This window comes from Xenopus tropicalis, chromosome 3 (assembly GCF_000004195.4).
Source record: "Xenopus tropicalis strain Nigerian chromosome 3, UCB_Xtro_10.0, whole genome shotgun sequence".
In the NCBI taxonomy this organism is placed as follows: Eukaryota; Metazoa; Chordata; class Amphibia; order Anura; family Pipidae; genus Xenopus; species Xenopus tropicalis.
Window position 1 is genome coordinate 60,666,550 of NC_030679.2, and position 22,344 is coordinate 60,688,893.

Sequence of the window (22,344 nt, forward strand, 5' to 3'; positions counted from 1 at the left end):
ACCCTTGTGTGAAATCATAAAATATGCAATGGCAAGCAAACGGCATTTAAATAATGCACGAAAACAACAGATGTGTTTTAGCAAAACAACAATGATATAAAAATGTCAAATTCACCTGTGTTGTTAACTCCTGTCTTTAATTTACCAGCCAGTTTATAGTGATTGATGTTGCTGCTGCTATTCAAAAGACTAGGTAACCAGCTAAACTTGGAATAAAATATAAAAATGATCATGACATTTATTGGAATTAACAAAGAATTGATTTTGTCATGTTTTTCTCATTGTCCAGACTCTGTAACTCATCATTTTTCTTTAAAGAGTTTGATGCCATATGGATTCTAGATTTTCATGATAAAAAGTGTCTTTGCAGCAATAATGGGCATTCACACAAATCTTATTAAATTCATCCTTGCTATAATCAATTTTCTTTTATGTGAAATTTGTCAAAGCAAAAACATAACATCTAGTTCAAATGGCTTGTTTAAAATGTTTGCCTTCAGAAGATCAATGCTTTGCTCATCTGCTTTGATACTGTCATATCAAACTGGCTGGTATACTTATGTATATGGTGTTTGTTTTTTATTGTGGGGCATAGAATACATTTTGCATATGCTTCTAAACATCAATCACATTTAATGTGATTTGACAAAAATACTACGAGTCTAAAAAGTCTAGAATATAGTGAGTCTAAAAGTGAATATAAAATACTTTTTTCACTTTTTTTACTTTGAAATGTTCCAGTTTATTCTGTATGCTAAGTAATAATGTCAGGCATTGTTTGGCACATTGTGTGTGTATTTTTTTTTACATTTTGTAATAATTTGGGGCAAAACAATAGTGACATGCAAAACATTTAGAGGCCCAGTTATCAGCATTCTCATTTTTGTGATTTTAGAAGTTTTTGAAACGACAAAAAAACTAATTTTCTCTAAAACGGCCTCTTAAAAAAGCACGACCCAAAAAAACGACAAATGCAAATACCTAAGTATTGCTGCATCAAAAAACCCTGTAAACCTCTTTATCCACAGAGCAAAAAAATATCTTCTAGTTGTAAAAAGAACACCTGCCATTGTCTTCTACATGACCTCAACAGCATTTCTTTTTTACACATAATAAATGGTAAAAAAATAGTTTTTTCCACAAAAAAATTATTTTTGTGCAAAAAAATAATACAAATGCTAGTAAATGCCCCCTTAGGAATAAGCAAATGATTTAATACTGGATTCCTGGGGTTTCATATGAATAGAAAAGAACTGAAACCCAACATCACCAGTGACTTATGAAATGTATATATAAATAAAAAGAATCCTTTCATTTTCCTGTCTCTGTCTCGGGCTTATAGATAAGAAAAAGACCATTATACTAGGATTATAAATGGGAGGGGTATGTATATTTTTATTTTTTTTCAATAAGTAACAAGTGGAAGGTGGCCACCTGCCCCATAGTGTTTACAATCTAAGTAGGTGAATATCTTACTGACACCAATAGGGGGAATAATAAGTACTGCAGGTTACAATGCAGCATTTAAGTTGTGTTTTGTTTTTTTGAAGAGACTAAGGGAATTCAGAGAATGCATTCCAAATGTAATGAGCAGGATTAACCATACACTTCTTCTTTGGTAATTGTTCTTATGAAGAAAGGGAACAGGGTCAAATGTAAGCTTAAAGTGTATCCAAATCCCAGTATTCTTCACTTTAGTCAAACCAGTAAGCATAAGGCACAGTTTATAAAATTATCTCACTCAGTTAAATTGATTACAGTGAGGAATTGCTTTAAGCATTGGGAAATTATCCTGTCATAGAATAAATGCAAAGTTTAAATAAATTCTGTTTTAAACTTTTAGAAAATAATAATATATATATATATGTAGGGTCTAAAACCCTCACATATATAACATTCTATTTTATTGTAATATACAGCTTCACATAGGCCTATGATGTCTGTTTCAGTATTCCAGATTGAACTGTAGGAAATGAAATGTATTATGTAGCCTCCAGCATTATGGTACCAGATTAAGGTCATAACCTGTCATCCCAGTGTATTACAGATGTAACTAGAGAGCCATTATATAAAAAATATGCAACTATGACTTTCTTCTTACAGACCTTTTTCTTTTGTTTCTTATATTAGCAGCTTTTAAAAACTTTAATTTTTCTTTGCAAACATAGCTAAAATTCTCTAAACTCATTGCAATATTTGAGCTTGAAAGCTTTTTACAAAGGTATTGCTCATTTGCATTTTATGGAATTCACCACTTGCTTGCAAGCTCTAGGTGCAATATCTGGTCAATGGTATGGTATAATTAACCAACAAGAACCAAAGGAAATCTAGGCAAGACAACATCGCCACTAAATACTATATAGGCATGGCCCAAGTCTTTCTTGAATGGTGTTTATAGGGGAACAAATTTGCTCCAATTCCAGCCTGCATTGGGTCTGAAACTAAGCATTCAGTCCTTTGAAGAAAAAGGAAACAGTCATATAGAATCATATATGCATACAATTCAAATACATTTGTATAGAACATGTAACACAAAAGGAATGATTAAAATCACAAGGAATGCTAAGGAAATATCAAGTCTTAGAGGCCCATTTATCAGCATTTAGATTTTTAGAGGTTTTTGAAACCACGACTAACCTCATTTCAATGAAGGTCAGTCCTTTATCAAAAGAAACAAATTTAAGAAGCACAAACGAAAAAATATGTGGAAAAAAATGCTACTTTTTCCTTAGTGTCGCAAAAATGACAATGTAAAAAACTCAGACTCTAAAACCATGAAGCAAAGAAAGAGCTTCCAGTTGTAAAAGAGGCATCCACTGCAGTTAAGTGCATATAACAGCAACAAGTTTCTTTTAATAATCTTTGGATTTTCTGAATATATATATATATCCAAATGGTGTCCGCACTCCAAGGCTCAATATTCTGTGGGGTGCTTAGCCAAAATTATGTATGTATAGAAAATAATCATCTGTGGCCAGCACACCCTTCAATGTTTTATCAAAAAAAAAATGTATTATAGATATATTGTTAAAACCACCAACAATATATCTATAATAAAAAATTTTTGATAAAACATTGAAGGGTGTGCTGGCCACAGATGATTATTTTCTATATATATATATATATATATATATATATATATACATATATAATATGCTCTGTGCTGTTGTAGTTAGATTATAAAATTTGCAAAACAAGGCTGATTAGTAACTAATTCAAATTCTGATTACATGCAGTTATAAACAAATTTCAGTTTGCATCAGAATTTATTAATTAGCCCTGTAGTATCAACTTTTATGACAGACAAACCTCATTTTGCAATTTGATGAACCCTAGGCTTAGCTTCTTAACATTTGCCCAGACCACACTGTAGCTGATATAGTCTGCATTTTCTTGCACTACACCCTTCCCTATAATTGCAGTAAAACCTGCTTTGTGCAGAGTTTCTATTCAGGCTCATTCATATGCTGTATCATAAGCTAGAATAAATCATTAGGAGCACAACCACAAAGATCTTGTATGTAGTGATGGGCGACATTATTTGGCAGGCATGGATTCACAAAATTCGGCGTGCAACAATTTTTTTTTATGCGCAAAATTTTCACTGTTTCGCAAAAGCGATTCGCGTATTACTACTTGTATGTAGTTCAGTAGTATTACCTGACCCATTTGCTTGGCAGTGAACCTGCACCCCTGGACAGCCTAAAGTCTTTTATGAAAACATAAGTCATACCCTGTTAAAAGAACATTCTGTTCAGAATAAAATGACAAACATTATATTTAGAACTATTTATGATTACAAAGAATACTCTAAGCAACAGAATTTGAAAAGAAATTTAGACCGTTTCACAACCTGAATAATACAGAAAAATAACTAATCCAGTCAGTCCCAAAGTAATATTTAATACCTGTAGCATAAACAGATAAGTGCAGTAGAGTATAATACCATAATAAAGAGATCTGCAATTGTTCAAGAATTGTACATAGAGACGCACTATAGAAATCATTCTATTTATATGTTTAAATAGTGCTTCAGTGTGTGACTTCTGGTAACAGACTTTTTTTTAGACATTCTCTTTATCTCAACTCAAGCAAGTGATTATTAGTGGCAGAAAATAAAAGGTTTATGACTACATATCACTGTCAGCTGGTTTCATCTCTGTCACAGCTCTGAGATACTGCTCTGTGCTCTCAACATATTCACTCTGTGCATGCTGCTTTGTGTGACAGGTAGAGTTTGATTGATTAAGGTGTCCTCCAAATAATATTATAATAATTGTCTCATTCACTTGTCGGGACATGTTGATGCATCCTTTACTAGACATTATCAAGATGTTAGAAGCCCCAAAGCAATTTCATAGCCATATAAAAGCACAAGGCTAAAGATGTGTCAATTGAGGTCATGAAGCTCCACTCAAATGGGCAAATTCTATTAATATAAGGCACAAGTTATATGAAAGTAATTCATGTTTCATGATGTGTATAAGTAAAGAGCTGAAAAAACAACAATTGGAAAATATTGGATCTAACCCTGAGGAATAAACAAGATTTTTATAAGCAGATATCATGGCTTAACAACGGCTCAGTATGGTGCATAGGATGTTGAAAAATTGCAAAAAAAAAAATCAGTATCAGTTTTATACAAGTATTTTGTAAATATTGGTTGTTGTACTTTATACGTGAATCAAATATTATTGGTAGTATTGCATAAGAAAGGGAGTACCAGTTGAAAAGGGCAGTCATTTGGTGAATCCCTAAATAATAATAATGAGTTCGTTCTACAAAACATTCCTCTGTCAAAGCTACATTAGTTTTATATAAAGTTTTCAACTGATAGAAAATGCATATATGTGGCTTCATTATATAGGTGATTTGCTAAATTCCCAGTGAAGGTGATCTGTTTAATAAAGTTGTAGGCTTTTTAGGTAATATGTCTTTGCCACTAAATTAGGCAGAGCTATATTTACAAATTAATTATTGTGATCACTATTATTAATGCCATAGCCTTAATATAGCCAGGCTATGTGCATATAGCCACTATATATACTATAGATGTCTTTTAGCTCTCCACACCCTTACTGCCCTATGAAATGTTAGTAAAACAGAGTGTATGAACATTAAAGGAGAAGGAAATGCTAAGTCACTTGGGGGTGCCAAAATGTTAGGCACTTGCAAGTGACTTTAATCACTTACCTTGTACCCTGGGCTGGTGCCCCTGTTAGGAGAAAACCGCACCAGCCCGGGGCACCTGTAGCGAATGCTTCCTTCTTCCGTGTTCGCTCTGCCGGCAAAATCCCTGGGCCGACGCATGTGCATTAGAGTGAAAAGACGATTTTTTGTTTAAGTTCGGTTTTTCACTCTACTGCGCATGCTCAAGCGTGAACAAGGAAGAGGAAGCGCTCGCTACAGGTACCCCCGGCTGGTAAGCAATTAAAGTCACTTGGGGGTGCCTAGCACTTTGGCACCCCCAAGTGACTTAGCCTTTTCTTCTCCTTTAAATGCCCATCAGCACTGTGTCTGTATGCACAAGGAAGAATGCCTTTATTATAACAAGGCAAGCATTACAGATTTGCAGTCAACATACAGTTTGTTGACATTATACATAAACCTATTCCAGAAATCAAATTTCAAAGGAACTAAATATAAATCTAGGAAAGAACAATTACTAACAAAAAAATGTAAATGTGAAAGAATAAGCAACCCCTAAGCAATACATAAGGAAATATATCTTACATTGTATATGGATTCATTTTTTGGGGTCCCCTACATAAAAAGCCATAGGGAAGTTTTCCATATCATTTCCAAGGTGCATATATTTTGGCAGAAGCAAACAAGACATAACAAAAGCTTGACTGAGGCTGACGATCATCTTGTTCATCTTAGCTTGCAAGCAACCTCTTGGATTAACCTTAAATTTAGGGGCCCACAGACATTTTTGACAAATTCACACTTGAGGTATAGAAAGCCTTACAGTCCTGCATGACTGCCTCAACAAGTACAAAGATCTTACTTTTATAAACAGATGTTTCTAATGCAAATTAACAGAAAAGTGTAAATCTATGCTACTTTTAATTGTATGTGAAAACTATAGCTTTGAACGGTCATTGATTTAGAATTATTTTGATTGGGCAGAATTGGTATTTTTTACTCAATAATCTATTACGTCAAGGAACAAAAGTTAATAATAAAACCTTAAACTGAAAAACAATATATGGTATGTACTCTAGAATGGTTCATTACAGATCACTTATTATTTATTGTTGTCTTGACTTCTGCATATGAGTTAAAGCTCATAATGGACAAAATTCCCAAAAAAGATCAGAGATTTGCAACAATCACCAAGTTTTTTCTGAAACTTTAAAACATTTAAAGGGGTTATTTGTGAATAACCCATTTGTGACTTTTTCATAAATATGTGAAAATTGTGGAAAAAACATGATTGGGATTTGTCTTCATATTGTGAAATGGTTCATGAATTTGACCCAGTTGTTCTGGTATTCCTGTCTGTGCTCATTTGTTCTGCTCCCCTATCCTGGACCTCACTATTCGGGCTGACACTTTCCATTTATAATGCATTTTCGAGCCATCTCAGCTATGGCAACTGTTGTATTTTTATTTAAAAAGGAGCCATTATTCACTTGCCAAAATTCTGAATATACACTTCTTATTGACTTATATGGCACCTAAGATGGTCTGAGATGCCAATATTTTATTTATTAAAATATTTTGGGTGATAGTATTACAGTATACACTGACCCTTACTGTCATGGTTCATTAACAGAGGATCATTGTAGGGGACATTATTCAAATATACAGTATATTAGAATTAACCATATGCCTTAGGCAGTAAGTGGCCCAGGAGCATTGCCTATATCTCCTAATGATTGTGTTTAATCATAAATACAATGATCACCATCTGTCTAATGCTATCTTAGCCTAGTGCATAGACCGCACACAAAGCAAACTACATTTAAAAGCTGATGCCAGTGGCATGGGCGTCCGCAGAAAATTTTCCAAGGGGGGGCAAGTAAGCTAGTATCATCCTGCAACAGACAAATATATATATATATATATATATATATATATATATATATATATATATATATATATATATATATATAAATATATATATATATATATATATATATATATATATAAATATATATATTTTTTTTGCAGGATGATACTAGGGGAGGCTAAAGATGGCCCATACACAGACTGACCTACAGCTAATGTGACACTTAGTGGATTCGCTGCTGGCGTAAAAAGTTAACCTCCCAACTACCTCTTGCCGTTCCCACTGACTCCCAGGGATACTGTACAAAAGTGCGGGGGGGGGCTTTTTTGTTTTTACCCTAAAATGTTTAGTATGTTAAAGTATTTATACGCGCATTTCTGTGAGGGGATCTGCAAACATTTGTGTTTGTGATCAGGGCTAGTTCGCATTCAAATTCACTTTTATTTTTAATGGTTTTTCAGTTATTTAGCTTTTTGTTCAGCAGCTCTCCATTTGGTATTTCAGCAGCTATCTGGTTGCTAGGGTCTTATTTACCCTAGCAACCAGGTAGTGGTTTAAACAAGAGATGGGAATATGAATAGTTAAGGGGCCTACTTGGAAAAATAAGTAATACAAAATTATAATAATAATAAAATTGTAGCCTCACAGAGCAATATTTTTGGCCCCCATTTGAAATCTGTATAGAGGCAGAACAGAGGCCTGTGTATAGTACCTGGGTATAGTACCTGTGTATAGTGCCTGTGTATAGTACCTGGGTATAGTACCTGGGTATAGTACCTGTGTATAGTGCCTGTGTATAGTACCTGGGTATAGTACCTGTTTATAGTGCCTGTGTATAGTACCTGGGTATAGTACCTGTGTATAGTACCTGGGTATAGTACCTGTGTATAGTGCCTGTGTAAAGTACCTGGGTATAGTACCTGTTTATAGTGCCTGCGTATAGTGCCTGGGTATAGTACCTGGGTATAGTACCTGGGTATAGTACCTGGGTATAGTGCCTGGGTATAGTGCCTGGGTATAGTACCTGGGTATAGTACCTGTGTATAGTACCTGTGTATAGTGCCTGTGTATAGTGCCTGGGTATAGTGCCTGTGTATAGTACCTGTGTATAGTGCCTGGGTATAGTGCCTGGGTATAGTGCCTGGGTATAGTGCCTGTGTATAGTGCCTGGGTATAGTGCCTGTGTATAGTGCCTGTGTATAGTGCCTGGGTATAGTACCTGGGTATAGTGCCTGGGTATAGTACCTGGGTATAGTGCCTGTGTATAGTACCTGGGTATAGTGCCTGGGTATAGTACCTGGGTATAGTGCCTGGGTATAGTGCCTGGGTATAGTGCCTGGGTATAGTGCCTGGGTATAGTGCCTGTGTATAGTACCTGGGTATAGTGCCTGGGTATAGTACCTGGGTATAGTGCCTGGGTATAGTGCCTGGGTATAGTGCCTGTGTATAGTGCCTGTGTATAGTACCTGGGTATAGTACCTGGGTATAGTGCCTGTGTATAGTGCCTGGGTATAGTACCTGTGTATAGTGCCTGGGTATAGTACCTGTGTATAGTGCCTGTGTATAGTGCCTGTGTATAGTGCCTGTGGGATGAAATCTGCAGCAAAAGTTGAGAGTTGGTTCTCAGGTAAAGTTACAGCTGCAGATTCTTCTTTTCAGTCTTCATTTGTTTCCAGTTTGCAAAATCTCCCGATCCCTGTGTGCATCTGTGCTCTGATTGGTCAATTTTACTGTCTGCCAAGGAAGCTGTGCTCTGATTGGAGAATCCACAAGAAGAAAGATCCAATCGGAGCACAGCAAAAACGGGCTTGAGGAGACAGTGCAGAAAGTAAGGTTTTTTTTGCTACTTTTCCAGGGGGGGGCAAGTGCCCCCTCTTGCCCCCTTCTGTGGACGCCCATGGCCAGTGGTTTAAAAGAGGCTAAGAATCCTCCCACAATACTGATTTAAAAGCAAAGCAGGATAGGTTCTAGCAAAAGTTAGAAGCTAATGCTCTGATAAATTTGTTGCCTGAGTAGCAAGTGACATATAATCATCTTTATCCTGTAATGCATATTCACTTATGCAAATGTCAGGAATCAGCCAGTATGCTAGATGTTAATGCTGTGAACACAGTGTACGTCTGACATAAAGCACAGAATTTTATGTAATCTGGGGCAGATGAAAAGAGATGGACAAGTAAGGCTGCTAATGACAGGCTTGCTGCAGGCTTGTTCAGGCAGCTGTTCAGATGACCTATTATTGGAATTTCAGACGGAGGTACTATTCAAATAATGTAAAGGGATTGAGATGTGAGAATACATTTTGCAGATGCTGAAAAGTGGATAGAAATGTAACAATGAGTTGTTCAAAGTCTCAATTTTTTACTCCATGCCATGGCTTGCTGATTGATAGTTAAAATTATTCTTGCCAGGCATGTCACTAAAAATGTCTTTTATATATATATATATATATATATATATATATATATATATATATGCTACTATAGCTATTTCTCTGGCCATATTTGCAAGTAGAAGCAGGTAATTATAACAGTAAGCATATTTGTACATTAAATTTTGCCTGAAAGTGAACATTACATAAAACAGCCTGCAATATTCCATGCAGTTGCAACATTACTGTACTACTACAATTACAGATGATGCAAAAGTCCAAGAATAGTTCAGAAAAGTTCTGTTTCAGAATAGATATATATGAACATAAATTAGTGTGTAACCTTTCCTAAATACACTGGTGAACTGGTTGCCCGAATTCTTTCCAAAGCACACATTTTTAGAAGGAATATGATAAGCTTAATAATGTGAAATCTAGGGATCGAAGTGCAGGGTCCTGCTGTTTTACCTTTACTCTGTGAGCTAAAAATAAAGCTGAAATGTGGGCTGCGGTAATGGACTGTGCTTATGAAACATCTGTGTCTGGGGATTTAGAAGCGTTTCCACCTTTCCACTTTGGCAGTATTTTATCTGTCCTACTCAGTCTTCTTCCACTAAATACAGAGATGTTAATTCTGCTTGTTTTTGTAGTAAGTAGTCCCACCAACGACATACACTAGCACATTGCAGCTGAAAATGGTCTTGGATTCTGGCTGATATTATCAGTACAATCGTCCTGAAAAGTGGTCTGTTGCTCAATGTAAAAATGTTAATAAATGTATCATATTCATTTATGCCTCTTGCTTCTTGCTGGAAGCAAAGTAGACATTGTTTATGCATATGTGTAAGAGCACCACCACGGCGCTATCATGCAGAAACATTTGCATTAAAGGAGAATTTGATACACAAATGCACATTAAATCAGCCACACATGAATGTGCGTGTTTGTGTCTATATTGTCTATATTTGTCTTTGATTTTCTAGGATTTGATCTTTAAACTATGGTGTTCCCAAGATAACGTTTCTATATATTTTAGAAAACATAGTACCGCAGAAGGGCCTTGATATGGCAAATTCCACACTGTCCCGCAACAAAACCTTTCCTGCATTGCATTGTAATATGTTATACTGTCCAGTAGCTGTTTTTTTAGGAAAAATCATTCAAGGTCCCTTTCTACCTGTTACTATATTTGTAATGTCAGTCATGCTGATATTTCCCTACCCATAACAATAGTTAAAAGTGATATCTGCCAGGCTGGTCTGAGGGTAGCATGACCCTCCTGTCAAGAGGAATACAGATATAAATGATACTACAGCTAAAAGGAGAATCACATCACCTCCAACCCAGTGTGACTGACAGATGTGCCTATGCACAGTTTAACATCTCAGACTGTTGATACATAAAATATACTTCCATACAGCTTCAATTAAATACAGTAATTGCTTCACCAAAAATTCTGTAGAATACATATAGATTGTACAAGCACAGACAGCCAAAATGTCATAAAGCAAGTTCTGAGGCTAATGTTTAATAAAGGCACATTATCAATGTAAATGATAACAAAGTAAGCTTTTGAAGAGCCTGAATACATCTTTCATGAAATCTGCATTCCTTTGTTATTCCAATTTTCCCTTCACATTCATCGGTTGCCTAAAAAGATACAAATGTGCTTTTTTTTTTTGCTAAAAAATATTGTTTAAAAAAGCCATTTCTATTAATTAATTTTAAAATCTTAAAAGTTGACATGTTTTTCAATTCTTTTGCTTTTTCCATCAGTTTATAGAATGGGCTTTGGTTGTTTGGGATATTTAGAAGGTTGAGAAGGTACATCATTTGCATAATATTACAGTCTGTTTTACAGCAAGTATCAAAAAATATTAAGGATTATATAGAATAAAAATATGTACATATAACATAGAGAAGGCAATGAAAATATTTACATAACTGAAATTTACTGCAAAATAACATATGCCATGTTATGCATCCACAAAACAGCTCTATTTTCCTGTAGTCTTTTTGTGGGCATAAGCCCCAACTGTTGGATAAAAATTTGTGCACTATTTACCAAAGTGGAGAAAAATTTGTATCCCCAATTGGTACATCTAATTCAAATTGGGTCCACCTGTTTGATAAGGTGAATGTAGAAGCAATTTATGTCATAATAAAAAGCTGTATGTGTAGGTAAGGGAGTCCTTATGATAATTCTATTATGCCCTCTCCAAAGGATTCTTATTTGTGCATTTGTTCTTCAACAATATTACATTTATTTATCTTCAGTGGGTGGCACTGAGCATTCGCTAATTCTTTGCTTTTGCACACTTGTATGAGGAGTAATTGTTGATGCAATGTGCACTGATAGGGGCACATTTACTTACTCACAAACGGGCCGAATGCGTCCGATTGCGTTTTTTTGGTAATGAGCGGTATTTGACGATTTTTCGGAAAATTGTCGCGACTTTTTCGTTGCCATTCCAAATGTTGCGCAAAATCTGGCGATTTTTTCGTAGCGTTACTACTTGCGCGAAAAGTCGCGACTTTTTCGTAGCCTTCGCGCCGAGTACGAAAGATTCTGATTCATTCAAGCTTCAGTATGGTGACTTTTCTTGGGCCAGGTTGGAGCTGCAGGGTGCCATTGAGTCCTATGGGAGGCTTCCAAAATCATGCTAAGTCTGAAAGTTTCGCCCGCCGCTTATGAGCGCTCAATACAAAAAAGTCGCGACAAGATACGAGCGCATCGTAATGGCTACGAAAAACTCGCGTTTTTTCGCGCAAATCGTATTGGTAACGAAAAAGTCGCGACAATTTCCAAAAAGTCGTAAAGGCGCCGAAAAAATCGCAAAAAATACGAAAAAGTCGCAAAATGTTCGTTTTCCAATCGGAATTTTTCCAATTCGGATTCGTGGGTTAGTAAATGTGCCCCATAGTGATGATTATGCAAATGACTAATATATTAAATGCAATTAACCAGCGATCTCTGTTACATCCCTACTCTGTACACGTATTTGCTTAAGGACCTTGCTGGTAGAGGATTTTGGCAACTACTTCAGGAGCTTAAGCCTATCCCCTGTGCACTGCAAAGAGTATATAATTATACGCTTTGCTTTTGCAACTTTCTGAAGCTCATTCTTGAAAACTGATTACTTAGGACTAATATATAACACATATATATATAAAAAGTATAACATTAATAGAGTTATCTTTCTGTCATTTTTCTCCAAATTATAATATTTCTCCCTTAGCACTACATACACATTCTTGTATTTCTTTCTTTGTGAAAATAATTTTGCTTTATGTACTTTTTTGAAACTCTTAACATATCTAGTAAGTGCATAGTCCTGTCAAAAAGAAATAAAGTACAGAACATTGGTAGCCAATTATGAACAATTTAATACATTTTGAATGTCTGTGAAATGTTTTCTGGTCTTTTTTTTTTTTTTTACAATGAACATGTCGGTTCTTCAGAGTTCCCTGCTAACAACTGAGCTTTATGATGTAAATAATGAAAAATAGAAGCCTTGCAGAATGTCACAGCACAAAACATAATGCTTTATATGGGATTCAAGAGGGATAACCTTTATTTAATTTGTGTTTGATTTTGTAGAATTCCTCCAAATGTCCGTGACATAGTCTATTGCACCGGAGTATCCTTGATGGATGAAGATGTATGGGAATTCATTTGGATGAAATTTCATTCTTCCACAGCTGTATCAGAAAAGAAAATTCTATTAGAAGCTCTGACCTGCAGTGATAATAGAAACCTCCTGAATAGGTAAAGGAGTGTGATGTATAAAAGAAAATATTACTATTTGACATGCATTTAGCCCAAAATCTTAATTGCTGCCTTTTTGACTTATTTCATTTAAGGCTTCTGAATCTCTCCTTGAATTCAGAAGTAGTACTGGATCAAGATGCCATTGATGTCATTATTCATGTGGCAAGAAACCCACATGGAAGAGATTTAGCTTGGAAATTCTTCAGAGACAAATGGAAGATTTTAAATGCTAGGTAAGAAGGAATGATGCATCTAGAATTGTAATAAAATAGAAAACAATAAATACTTGTTTAGCTTTCTAAGTGTATGGGAAGTAATGTAAATATCTGAGTAAATATAGGCCATATTTAAACTGAATGCATGAATTATTTACCTTTAAACTTAAATAATAATACAGGTATGGTTTATTTAATGGTTATGGTTTACTTAATGTTTACATGATTTTTCTAGTAGACTAAGGTATGGAGATACAGAAAAACCCATTATCTGGCAACCCCAGGTCCCGAGCATTCTGGATAACAGGCCCCATACCTGTACTGGTAAAGGGCACACTAAACATGTGACAATAAAAAACACAAGACATTAAACAAAGCTACACCCATTGGGTTTATCATAAATTGCTAAACCCTTAAATTCTCAGTTAGGTATGAAGCCTAATTAATTATGGCCAAAATAACATTTCACATTCATATGTATCACTTATAACTGCCATGTTGCTTCCTCCACTTTACAAACAATGCAATCTTTTGATGGCCACTATCTATAGGTTCTGTTCTAATGCTTTCTATGGAAATTGCTGTTAATGGCACTATGGCAGGTTCTACTAAATGTTTGGCGCCCCCAGTTATTGTAATTGCTTACCTTTTACCCTCTGCTGGTGCTCCTGTTAGGAGAAAACCTGCACCAGCCCAGGGTAGCTGTGAGCCAGCAATCCTCTTCCTTCTTTCTTTGTGACACAAAGCTGGCTTTTCACTCTACTGCACATGAGCAGGTCCCGGGATCCCAAAGAGAGAAGGAAAAAGATTGCTGGCTTACAGTTACACTGGTCTGGTGTGGTTTTCTGTTAACAGGAGCACCAGCCTGGGGGTAAAAGGTAAGCGATAATGGTAAGTAACATTTGTAGTAAATTCTCCTGGCAGACTGAAAAAAAATGTGTTTGATATTTTACATCCAGTTCATGTACTTAGGAAACTTCAGAAACTCTTTTAAATGATCTGTTACCATGTTAGCATTGCTAGAAGCCCAACTCTTGAGTGCCATTGAATGCATCAAAGCTAGAATGATTACAGATAAAACACAACAAATATAAAGAAAAGGATTTGAACTATGCATGCTTTTTGGTATTTTACATATATACTAGTAATGTATACATGTCATAAAATATATATATTTATTTTTAAGGTATGGAGAAGCATTGTTTATGAATTCAAAGCTCATTAGTGGAGTAACTGAATTTCTTAATACAGAAGAAGAACTAAATGAGGTAATCATTTTTTTTTCTGAATAAAGCACATACATATTGTACACCAGCATCAGATCAGAGAAGTGTGTATATAAAGAACTAAAAGGAGAAAGCACTAATTTGACATTAACAAAGTGACTGCAGTTAAAGGAGTAAACCCAAAAAACACCAAAACATTTTTTGCATTGCTTAGAAGTGCACTCATTATTTATTATGCTGTGTAAAAGACAGAGACAAAAATTGTCTATTGCCACACATCGGCAGGTTTAGTTTTTTTTCTTCCACCAGAACGTACGCAAAATAATGGAGTAAAATCTGCCGATCAAATTTTGCCATTTATTTCACACAGCTTTTTACAGTTTTTTTTCAGCAAATTTTGTTTTACACAGCATAATAAATAGGCCCCTAAGACTTTTGCTCATAGAGCAAAAGACTGTCTGGCAGTAGGCCCATTGGGGGTGCCCATACACAGGCAGATAAGCTACTGAATCGGTCTGAAGGACCCAAATCAGCATCTGAAATTTGTTTTTTTTTTTATAAGGCTTTCCAAATTAGGATTGTTTACACTAGAGAAGAAGTACTTAATAGAGGATATGATTCTCAATTGCATTTTAAATCTTCACAAAAATACTAGCTAATAGGCTTGCCTGGATATTGCCATGCTTGATACATCTAGATCAAGTTGGATTCATTATGGGCCTCCAAGCGGGGGATAAAACTAGGAGGGTGATCGACATCTTGGATGTAATACAAAGCTAAAATATACCTGCAGTAGCCCTAAGTTTGTATGTTAATAATATGCATTTTTGCTTTAACTGGAATTACATGATGAAGTTCGTTAACACCAGGGATGTCCATTAATGTCAGGGATGTCCACTCTCTGTTCTTTACACAATTAGTATAGAACTGCTAGCAGCTAAAATAAGAGCACACTCAGATATCGCTGGAATCTTGGCACAGACACCTACAAAGTCTCCCTGTTTGCAGATTGTCTTTCTGATACTTAGTAACCTGATCATCTCCCTGCCTAATGTAAATTCCATCCAATATGGTATTGGACAACAATATGGTATTAGATCTAGTCATACAATCAATTGGTTGAAAATGGAGGCATTAACTCATAATATAGACACATAGACAAATAGGACATTGGCATTGTTTTTTGGCTGTAACTGAAAAACTACTCACCTCAGATATTTAGGCGTTAATGTAACCCCTAAATACCAAGACCTTTTCACAGCCAATAACGCTCCCCTAATTAAACAAATTATACAAGATATGAGAGATTAGAATAAAATCCTCTGTCCTGGATTGGCTACATTGTAGCAGTGAAAATAAATGCACTTCCTAAATTTTTATACTTATTCGAGACCCTACCGATTCCTGTCCTTATACAGAGGCTTAAAGATATACAAAGGGAGATTTTTCAATTTATATGGAAAGACACCAGAAGTAGGATGCCAACAATGGTTCTGTTATCTGGCAGTTCCAGACATCTGTAAATATTTTAAGGCAACCCACCAGCGGCAAATATTAGCATGGTTGCAACCCTCTCCGCCTTTAAAATGGACCCAAATTAAAACCTTTTGTATGTAACCTTACCACTTTAGTAACTTATCACACATGAGATTAAGATGCCACTATCTTGCTCTCCCCCTACCCACTAATGCAGTTCACTGTGAATATCTGGAAAAGATGCAAATAAATGTATAATATCTATGGGTCTTTCATCTCCCCTTATGCCTGTTTTAGCCAACCCAGAGTTCCTTATGGACTTGTAGTAGTCTCACAAGCTTCCCCAAGTATTGGGAACAGATTTGGAGGAAGAACTGCCACTTCCAAAATGGGACAAATTCTGAGGAAATGCTAGGAGGATAGTAGTATGCACTCAGCAAAAGGAGAGTGTATACAAAGGCATGATGAAATGGTATCTAACCCCTGACAGGATAGCCAAACTTTTTACCACGGGCCTCCCCAATATGCTGGAGAGGCTGCTCAGAGGTAGACACCATACCCCACATTCTTTGGACCTTTAAGATCAGTGACCCCCCCCCGAAGAAAACTGACAAGGCATCTTCCTCTGGATCATTAACATGTTAATTAGTTTACACTTGGAGAAAATCTGAATTTAACTGAAAAAATGTTTTGGATCTTTTTTTTTTTTTAATCTTTTTATTAAACTAAAAAATGCAAGATCTGTCATCATATATTTAGGTATATATGATCTATATTTAGACAACAATATCTCGGGTAACTTCTCATTTCATGACTTTGTGGTGGCAGTTGCTTTCTTTCAATTGCTTGCTACTGTGGCCTTACATATTCTGCTGTTAGGGCTATTTACTACATAAATGTCCCAGTGTAAATCTCATCTGATGTGAGGTTTAAGCTTTATGAGTGTATGAATGCAGCCTGAATAAGGACAGTCAAAACTACAAAGAAATCAGATAAAAACCTAGCAATACTTTCTGATTTTATGTGTGGCACATGAAAATGAATGAATCCATTTACCTTCTTTGTGCAATAATCATTTGTTTTGTTGCCCATCTCCCAGTAGAGAGTTTATAATCACCTTTCACATGTGTTCAGTAGAAAATGTGACTATTCACAGAGGAATAACCATGAACAAATTAATAGCAGTGATATATTTTCCTTCAGATAATCTAATCTGACCTATGGATTCCTATGTGGCAGTGATTGCGTTGTAAGATTGCCTAGAGTAAGATTTATGTTTTTGCACATTTGTTCCCTTAAATTAAGCATTATACAAGAAATGTTAAAGTGCTGTTCCTGTGATGTTGCTTATTTCCCTGAAATACCGGTCCTATTGTCCTATTGTGAACTGCATCCAAGTAAGAAGGATGCTTTGGTGTGGAGTCTTCTGTTTGCTAAGTATATTGTAAACATAGTAACATAGTAAGTTAGGTCGAAAAAAAGACATAAGTCCATCAAGTTCAACCATAATGCCTATATATGTAACTTGCCTAACTAATTGTTGATCCAGAGGCAGGCAAAACACCCCATCTGATGCCTCTCTAAAAAATCTTTCCTGACTCCAATATGGCAATCGGACCAGTCCCTGGATCAACATGTAGTAAGAGCTATCTCCCATAACCCTGTATTCCCTCACTTGCTAAAAACCAACCCCTTCTTCAAGCTATCTAATGTATCAGCCAGTACGACTGATTCAGGGATGGCATGGCATCCATAACTTCACAGCTCTCACAGTAAAAAATCCTTTCCGAATATTTAAAGGGAACCTCCTTTCTTCTAATTGGAATGGGTGTCCTAGTGTCAGTTGGAAGTATCTACTGGTAAATAAAGCATTAGAGAGATTATATGATCCTCTTATATATTTATACATAGTTATCATGTCACCTCTTAAGCGCCTCTTCTCCTGTGTAAACAGACCCAACTTGGCCAGTCTTTCATAACTGAGACTTTCCATACCCTTTACCAGCTTAGTTGCCCTTCTCTGGACCCTCTCTAACTCAATAATGTCCCATTTGAGCACTGGAGACCAAAACTGAACAGCATATTCTAGATGGGGCCTTAAAAGCACTCTTTAAAATGGAAGAATAACCCCCTCCTCCCGTGAATTTATACCCCTTTTTACAGCTCAAAACCTTGTTTGCCCTTGCAGCTGCTGCCTGGCATTGCTTGCTACAGCCAAGTTTATTATTTACAAGGACTCCAAGGTCCTTCTCCATTATGGATTTGCTTAGTGCAGTCCCATTAAGGGTATAAGTGGCTTGCATATTTTTACATCCCAGGTGCATGACCTTACATTTATCCACATTAAATCTCATCTGCCACTTAGCCGCCCAGATTGCCAGTTGGCCAAGATCCTGCTGCAAGGATGCCACATCCTGGATAGAATTGACTGGGCTGCAGAGTTTTGTCTCATCTGCAAACACTGATACATTCAGGCCCGGATTTGTGGAGAGGCCACAAAGGCCCGGGCCTAGGGCGGCAGAAGTTTTTAAATTTGGCTCCCATACGGAGCAGTCGGGACCTCTCCCCACTGCTCCGTATGGGAGTTTAAAGGAGCGTTTGCGCATGCGCTCTGGGGCGCGCGTGCGCACGGGGGTCGCGTTTGCGCGTGCGCACGGGGGTCGCGTTTGCGCGTGCGCACGGGGTCGCGTTTGCGCGTGCGCATGGGGGTCGCGTTCGCGCGTGCGCATGGGGGTCGCGTTCGCGCGTGCGCACTGGGGGGCGAGTTCGCACGTGTGCAGAGGGGGGCACCCACAGGGGCGGCCTCGGGGCGCCTCAGAGAGAAATCCGGCCCTGGATACATTACTTATAATACCCTCCCCTAAGTCATTAATGAACAAGTTAAATGAAATTGGACCCAGTACAGAACCTTGAGGGGACCCCACTGAGAACCTTACTGCAAGTAGAGAATGTACCATTAAACTACCCTCTGTCACTTGCCAAGGTGTAAAATATGTTTGTGACTATTAGCCAACCGCAGTTAGCTGCAATGATATTTCTGTTTTACTAGACCTTTAATTTTTCACAACACAAATAAAAATGTAGTAAAGCCTCAGAATTATTTCTTTCACAATCTTTGCATCCTTAAACCAGAATTTTGCCATGCTTCTCTAAGTCACAGCTGCAAGATTTTATGCAGTGATAACAACAAATTGTATTATCACCTTAGTATGGTTGTAAAATACCAACCTGTGAAGTGTGATAAAGGTGAGGCACAGTGTGGTGTTAAAGTCACTGTATCCTGTTGAGATCCAGACAAGGCCTTCCAATATGCAACGTGATCTCTAAGAAAAGGTAGACTGATGTTTTTAAATGTACTGTACAGGTATGGGATCCCTTATATGGAAACCCATTATCCAGAAAGTTCCGAATTACAGAAAGGTCATCTCCCATAGACTCCATTATAAGTTAATAATTCTAATTTTTAAAAAGGATTTCGTTTTTCTCTGTAATAATAAAACAGTACCTTGTACTTGGTCCCAACTAAGATACAATTACAAAACAAGTCTAATGGATTTATTTAATATTTAAATGATTTATGGCAGACTTAAGTTATGGAGATTCAAACTACGGAAAGATCCCTTATCCGGAAAACCCCTGGTCCCGAGCATTCTAGATAACAGGTCCCATACCTGTACATATTCATATATTTTGCCTAAATCCTTACATTTTATTTCATGAATTACATTTTATTTTCAAGATTACTAAAATTCATTCACAATCAAAAGAAAGAATAAATATAAAAAAGGAGGCTAAAATTCTTGCAACTGTATAAAAATGTATGTGTAAGCAACATACAACACATTACCCAGGCATCATCCACAGCAACCTCAGGCTAAAACTTTCTAACCAATAAAATGCGTGACACAATAGCATCTTGGAATGATACCGGCCACAGCTTTATTAATTTTAGTAATACAATTCCAAGCATCACAATTTAATAATATACAAATCATCATTTGCATCATTTATAACAAAACATATTAAACATTGTAAATATTACATAACATACAACATCATGATAACTTGAGCCCCTGTCAGTCTGCCCCTCCTTACCTGAAGCATCCGACCTGCAGCCGTAAAGCCTCCTAGCCCAGAGGATAGGCCGCCAAACCGTACTTACAAAAGAGACTCCACCTTACCGGGAGCCCCCCACCATCACCTTTTAGTATTTCCCCTGTAATACATCTGCAACAATGGCCCCCCACCTTAGGGGTTACACCATCTCACCAAGGTAAGCCTCTCTTACTGGCCCAAATATTTACCTGGCAGACTGACAAGGGCCCGCCCACTGCTGTGACAAATATCCTTCTAAAATTTTCTTAGCCCCCAATTTGCCTATTTTCCCTGCTAACTGACTATTACTCGTGTACCCCGGCCCTCGTTGGCCACACTTGTGACAACTAAGAAAAACAACAAACCTGAACAAGATTACCACCCCCTTTCTAGGGAGGGCGGGTGGGGAACTTTACTTTCCTACTTGCATCCACAAAATGGTTGCAAGTTCACCCTGCCTCACGCTAAAGATGGCCACCTACTCCTCCCCCCACCTAACCCTTCCCACTCACTTAAACCCACCTATTGGGCTCTGGCATGGGATGGGCCTGGGTCATGCTGCCCCTCCTCCAAGCTGGGCTGCTATCCGTGGCTTACTGAACTAGAAAAATACTTAGTTTACAGTAAAATCTGAGGAAATATAAAAATGTGGTAAATATAAAGAAATAAAGGAAAAGGCATCTGTAAGCAAAAAAAAGAATCTGCATAAACATAATTACAGCTTTGTTTATTTTATTGAAGCAACACTGTGTTTAATTGAATACCAATGGGTTTTTTCTCAGTATAGAGTATGTTTGTTAAAATAAAAACAAAACTCGTGGGCAATTCTATCCTCACATAAATATACATGAAAGGCTTGATTTTGTAATGTCATAACAGAGTTTTATAGCTAATTGTGACAGTAGCCCCTGTGCCACTAGCTAGGGACTGATTATTTATGTATATTGTTATACTTTGTTTGCAGTTGACACAAGGTTATTTACAAATAGTTCTGGCATTGTATCACAGGGCCTATCCTAGTAAAGGGGTCTGTGAATTTCAGCAGCCAATGGAGGCCTGTATTCACTGACCAATCAGAGGAGCTTATAAAAAGAAGGATTAAAAATAAAGGATTTAACCTCTTGCAGTTGTGGTTGCTGGTAACCCATCATTAATTCATTCATGGTACCTCCCATGACACTACTCACTGAAGAATCTAAGAACAAGCCATAAGATGATCGGGAGTACGGTAGTTGTGGCCAAACTTGTATCACAGTGTACCTAGTTTATTCCATTGGCTAGTGTATGATAAAAGTATACTGACTGTGGTTATGTTAAGGGCGAAAAATATACATTTATTAACCTTCATAAAATCTTGTAAAAACTGCCCTTCAATATTACGATAATGCACTGCAGTATTACTTGTGTCATCTTTGTTTTTGTGCTAAGAATAATTAATGTGTCTGTGAATTAGGGAATAGACATGGCTGTCACAGCAACAGATGCAATTTTCATATATACAGCAAACATCTGAATAAATGAATAAAATTATTGAAACAGAATTTAGAGAAGAGTAAGACTCGACATCAAAACATATTTATTTACCTATTTGCATTGCTGTTTTCTCTCAGTGCTTTAAAATTGCATTAAAATAGCATATCTTTAAAGCTAGTGTCACATTGGAGGTGACCTAACACAATGTGACACTAACAGCTTTAGATTACACCTAACGGGCATGGCTATGCTGGAGACATGTCTAAAGATGAACTTGTGGGATTTACCTTCTAATGTACTTGGATGTTACATTCTATAGCTATCTTTCAAGCTACATATATTTGACTGTTCCCAGAGCCATTTTAGCATTATGTATAACTTAAATTAAAAAAGGCAGGCTAACCGTGTGACACTAAACTTAATTCAGTGTTAAATAGTTAATAGTTTAAAAGCAATGTCTATATGTATATATCTTTGTAATGTAGACTGAGTGCCCAGTTATTTTTTATATAAGCAATAATGATAGCTACCCCCATAGCCAGGCTGATTCTCCTATAATATTACATGATACTACCAGGGGCAGTGCAGCTGCCATTAGGCGAGTTGAGAAACTCGCCTTAGCCAACAGAGCCCAGCGAGTTACCGGGAGAGGAAAAAAGCCTTAAAGAGAGAAAATTTAGATTTTTAATGCAGAATTT

The 22,344-nt window shown here is 36.7% G+C and overlaps 1 protein-coding gene across 1 annotated transcript in view; it reads left to right on the forward strand.

Annotated features, from left to right (window-relative positions):
* trhde (thyrotropin releasing hormone degrading enzyme) overlaps positions 1-22,344 on the forward strand; it is a 315,571-nt gene that overhangs the window by 288,107 nt on the left and 5,120 nt on the right. The window contains exons 16-18 of the mRNA XM_002939942.5: positions 12,991-13,158; positions 13,254-13,394; positions 14,563-14,644. Of these exons, the coding sequence (XP_002939988.3) occupies positions 12,991-13,158; positions 13,254-13,394; positions 14,563-14,644 (391 nt within the window). The remainder of the gene's footprint in view (positions 1-12,990; positions 13,159-13,253; positions 13,395-14,562; positions 14,645-22,344) is intronic.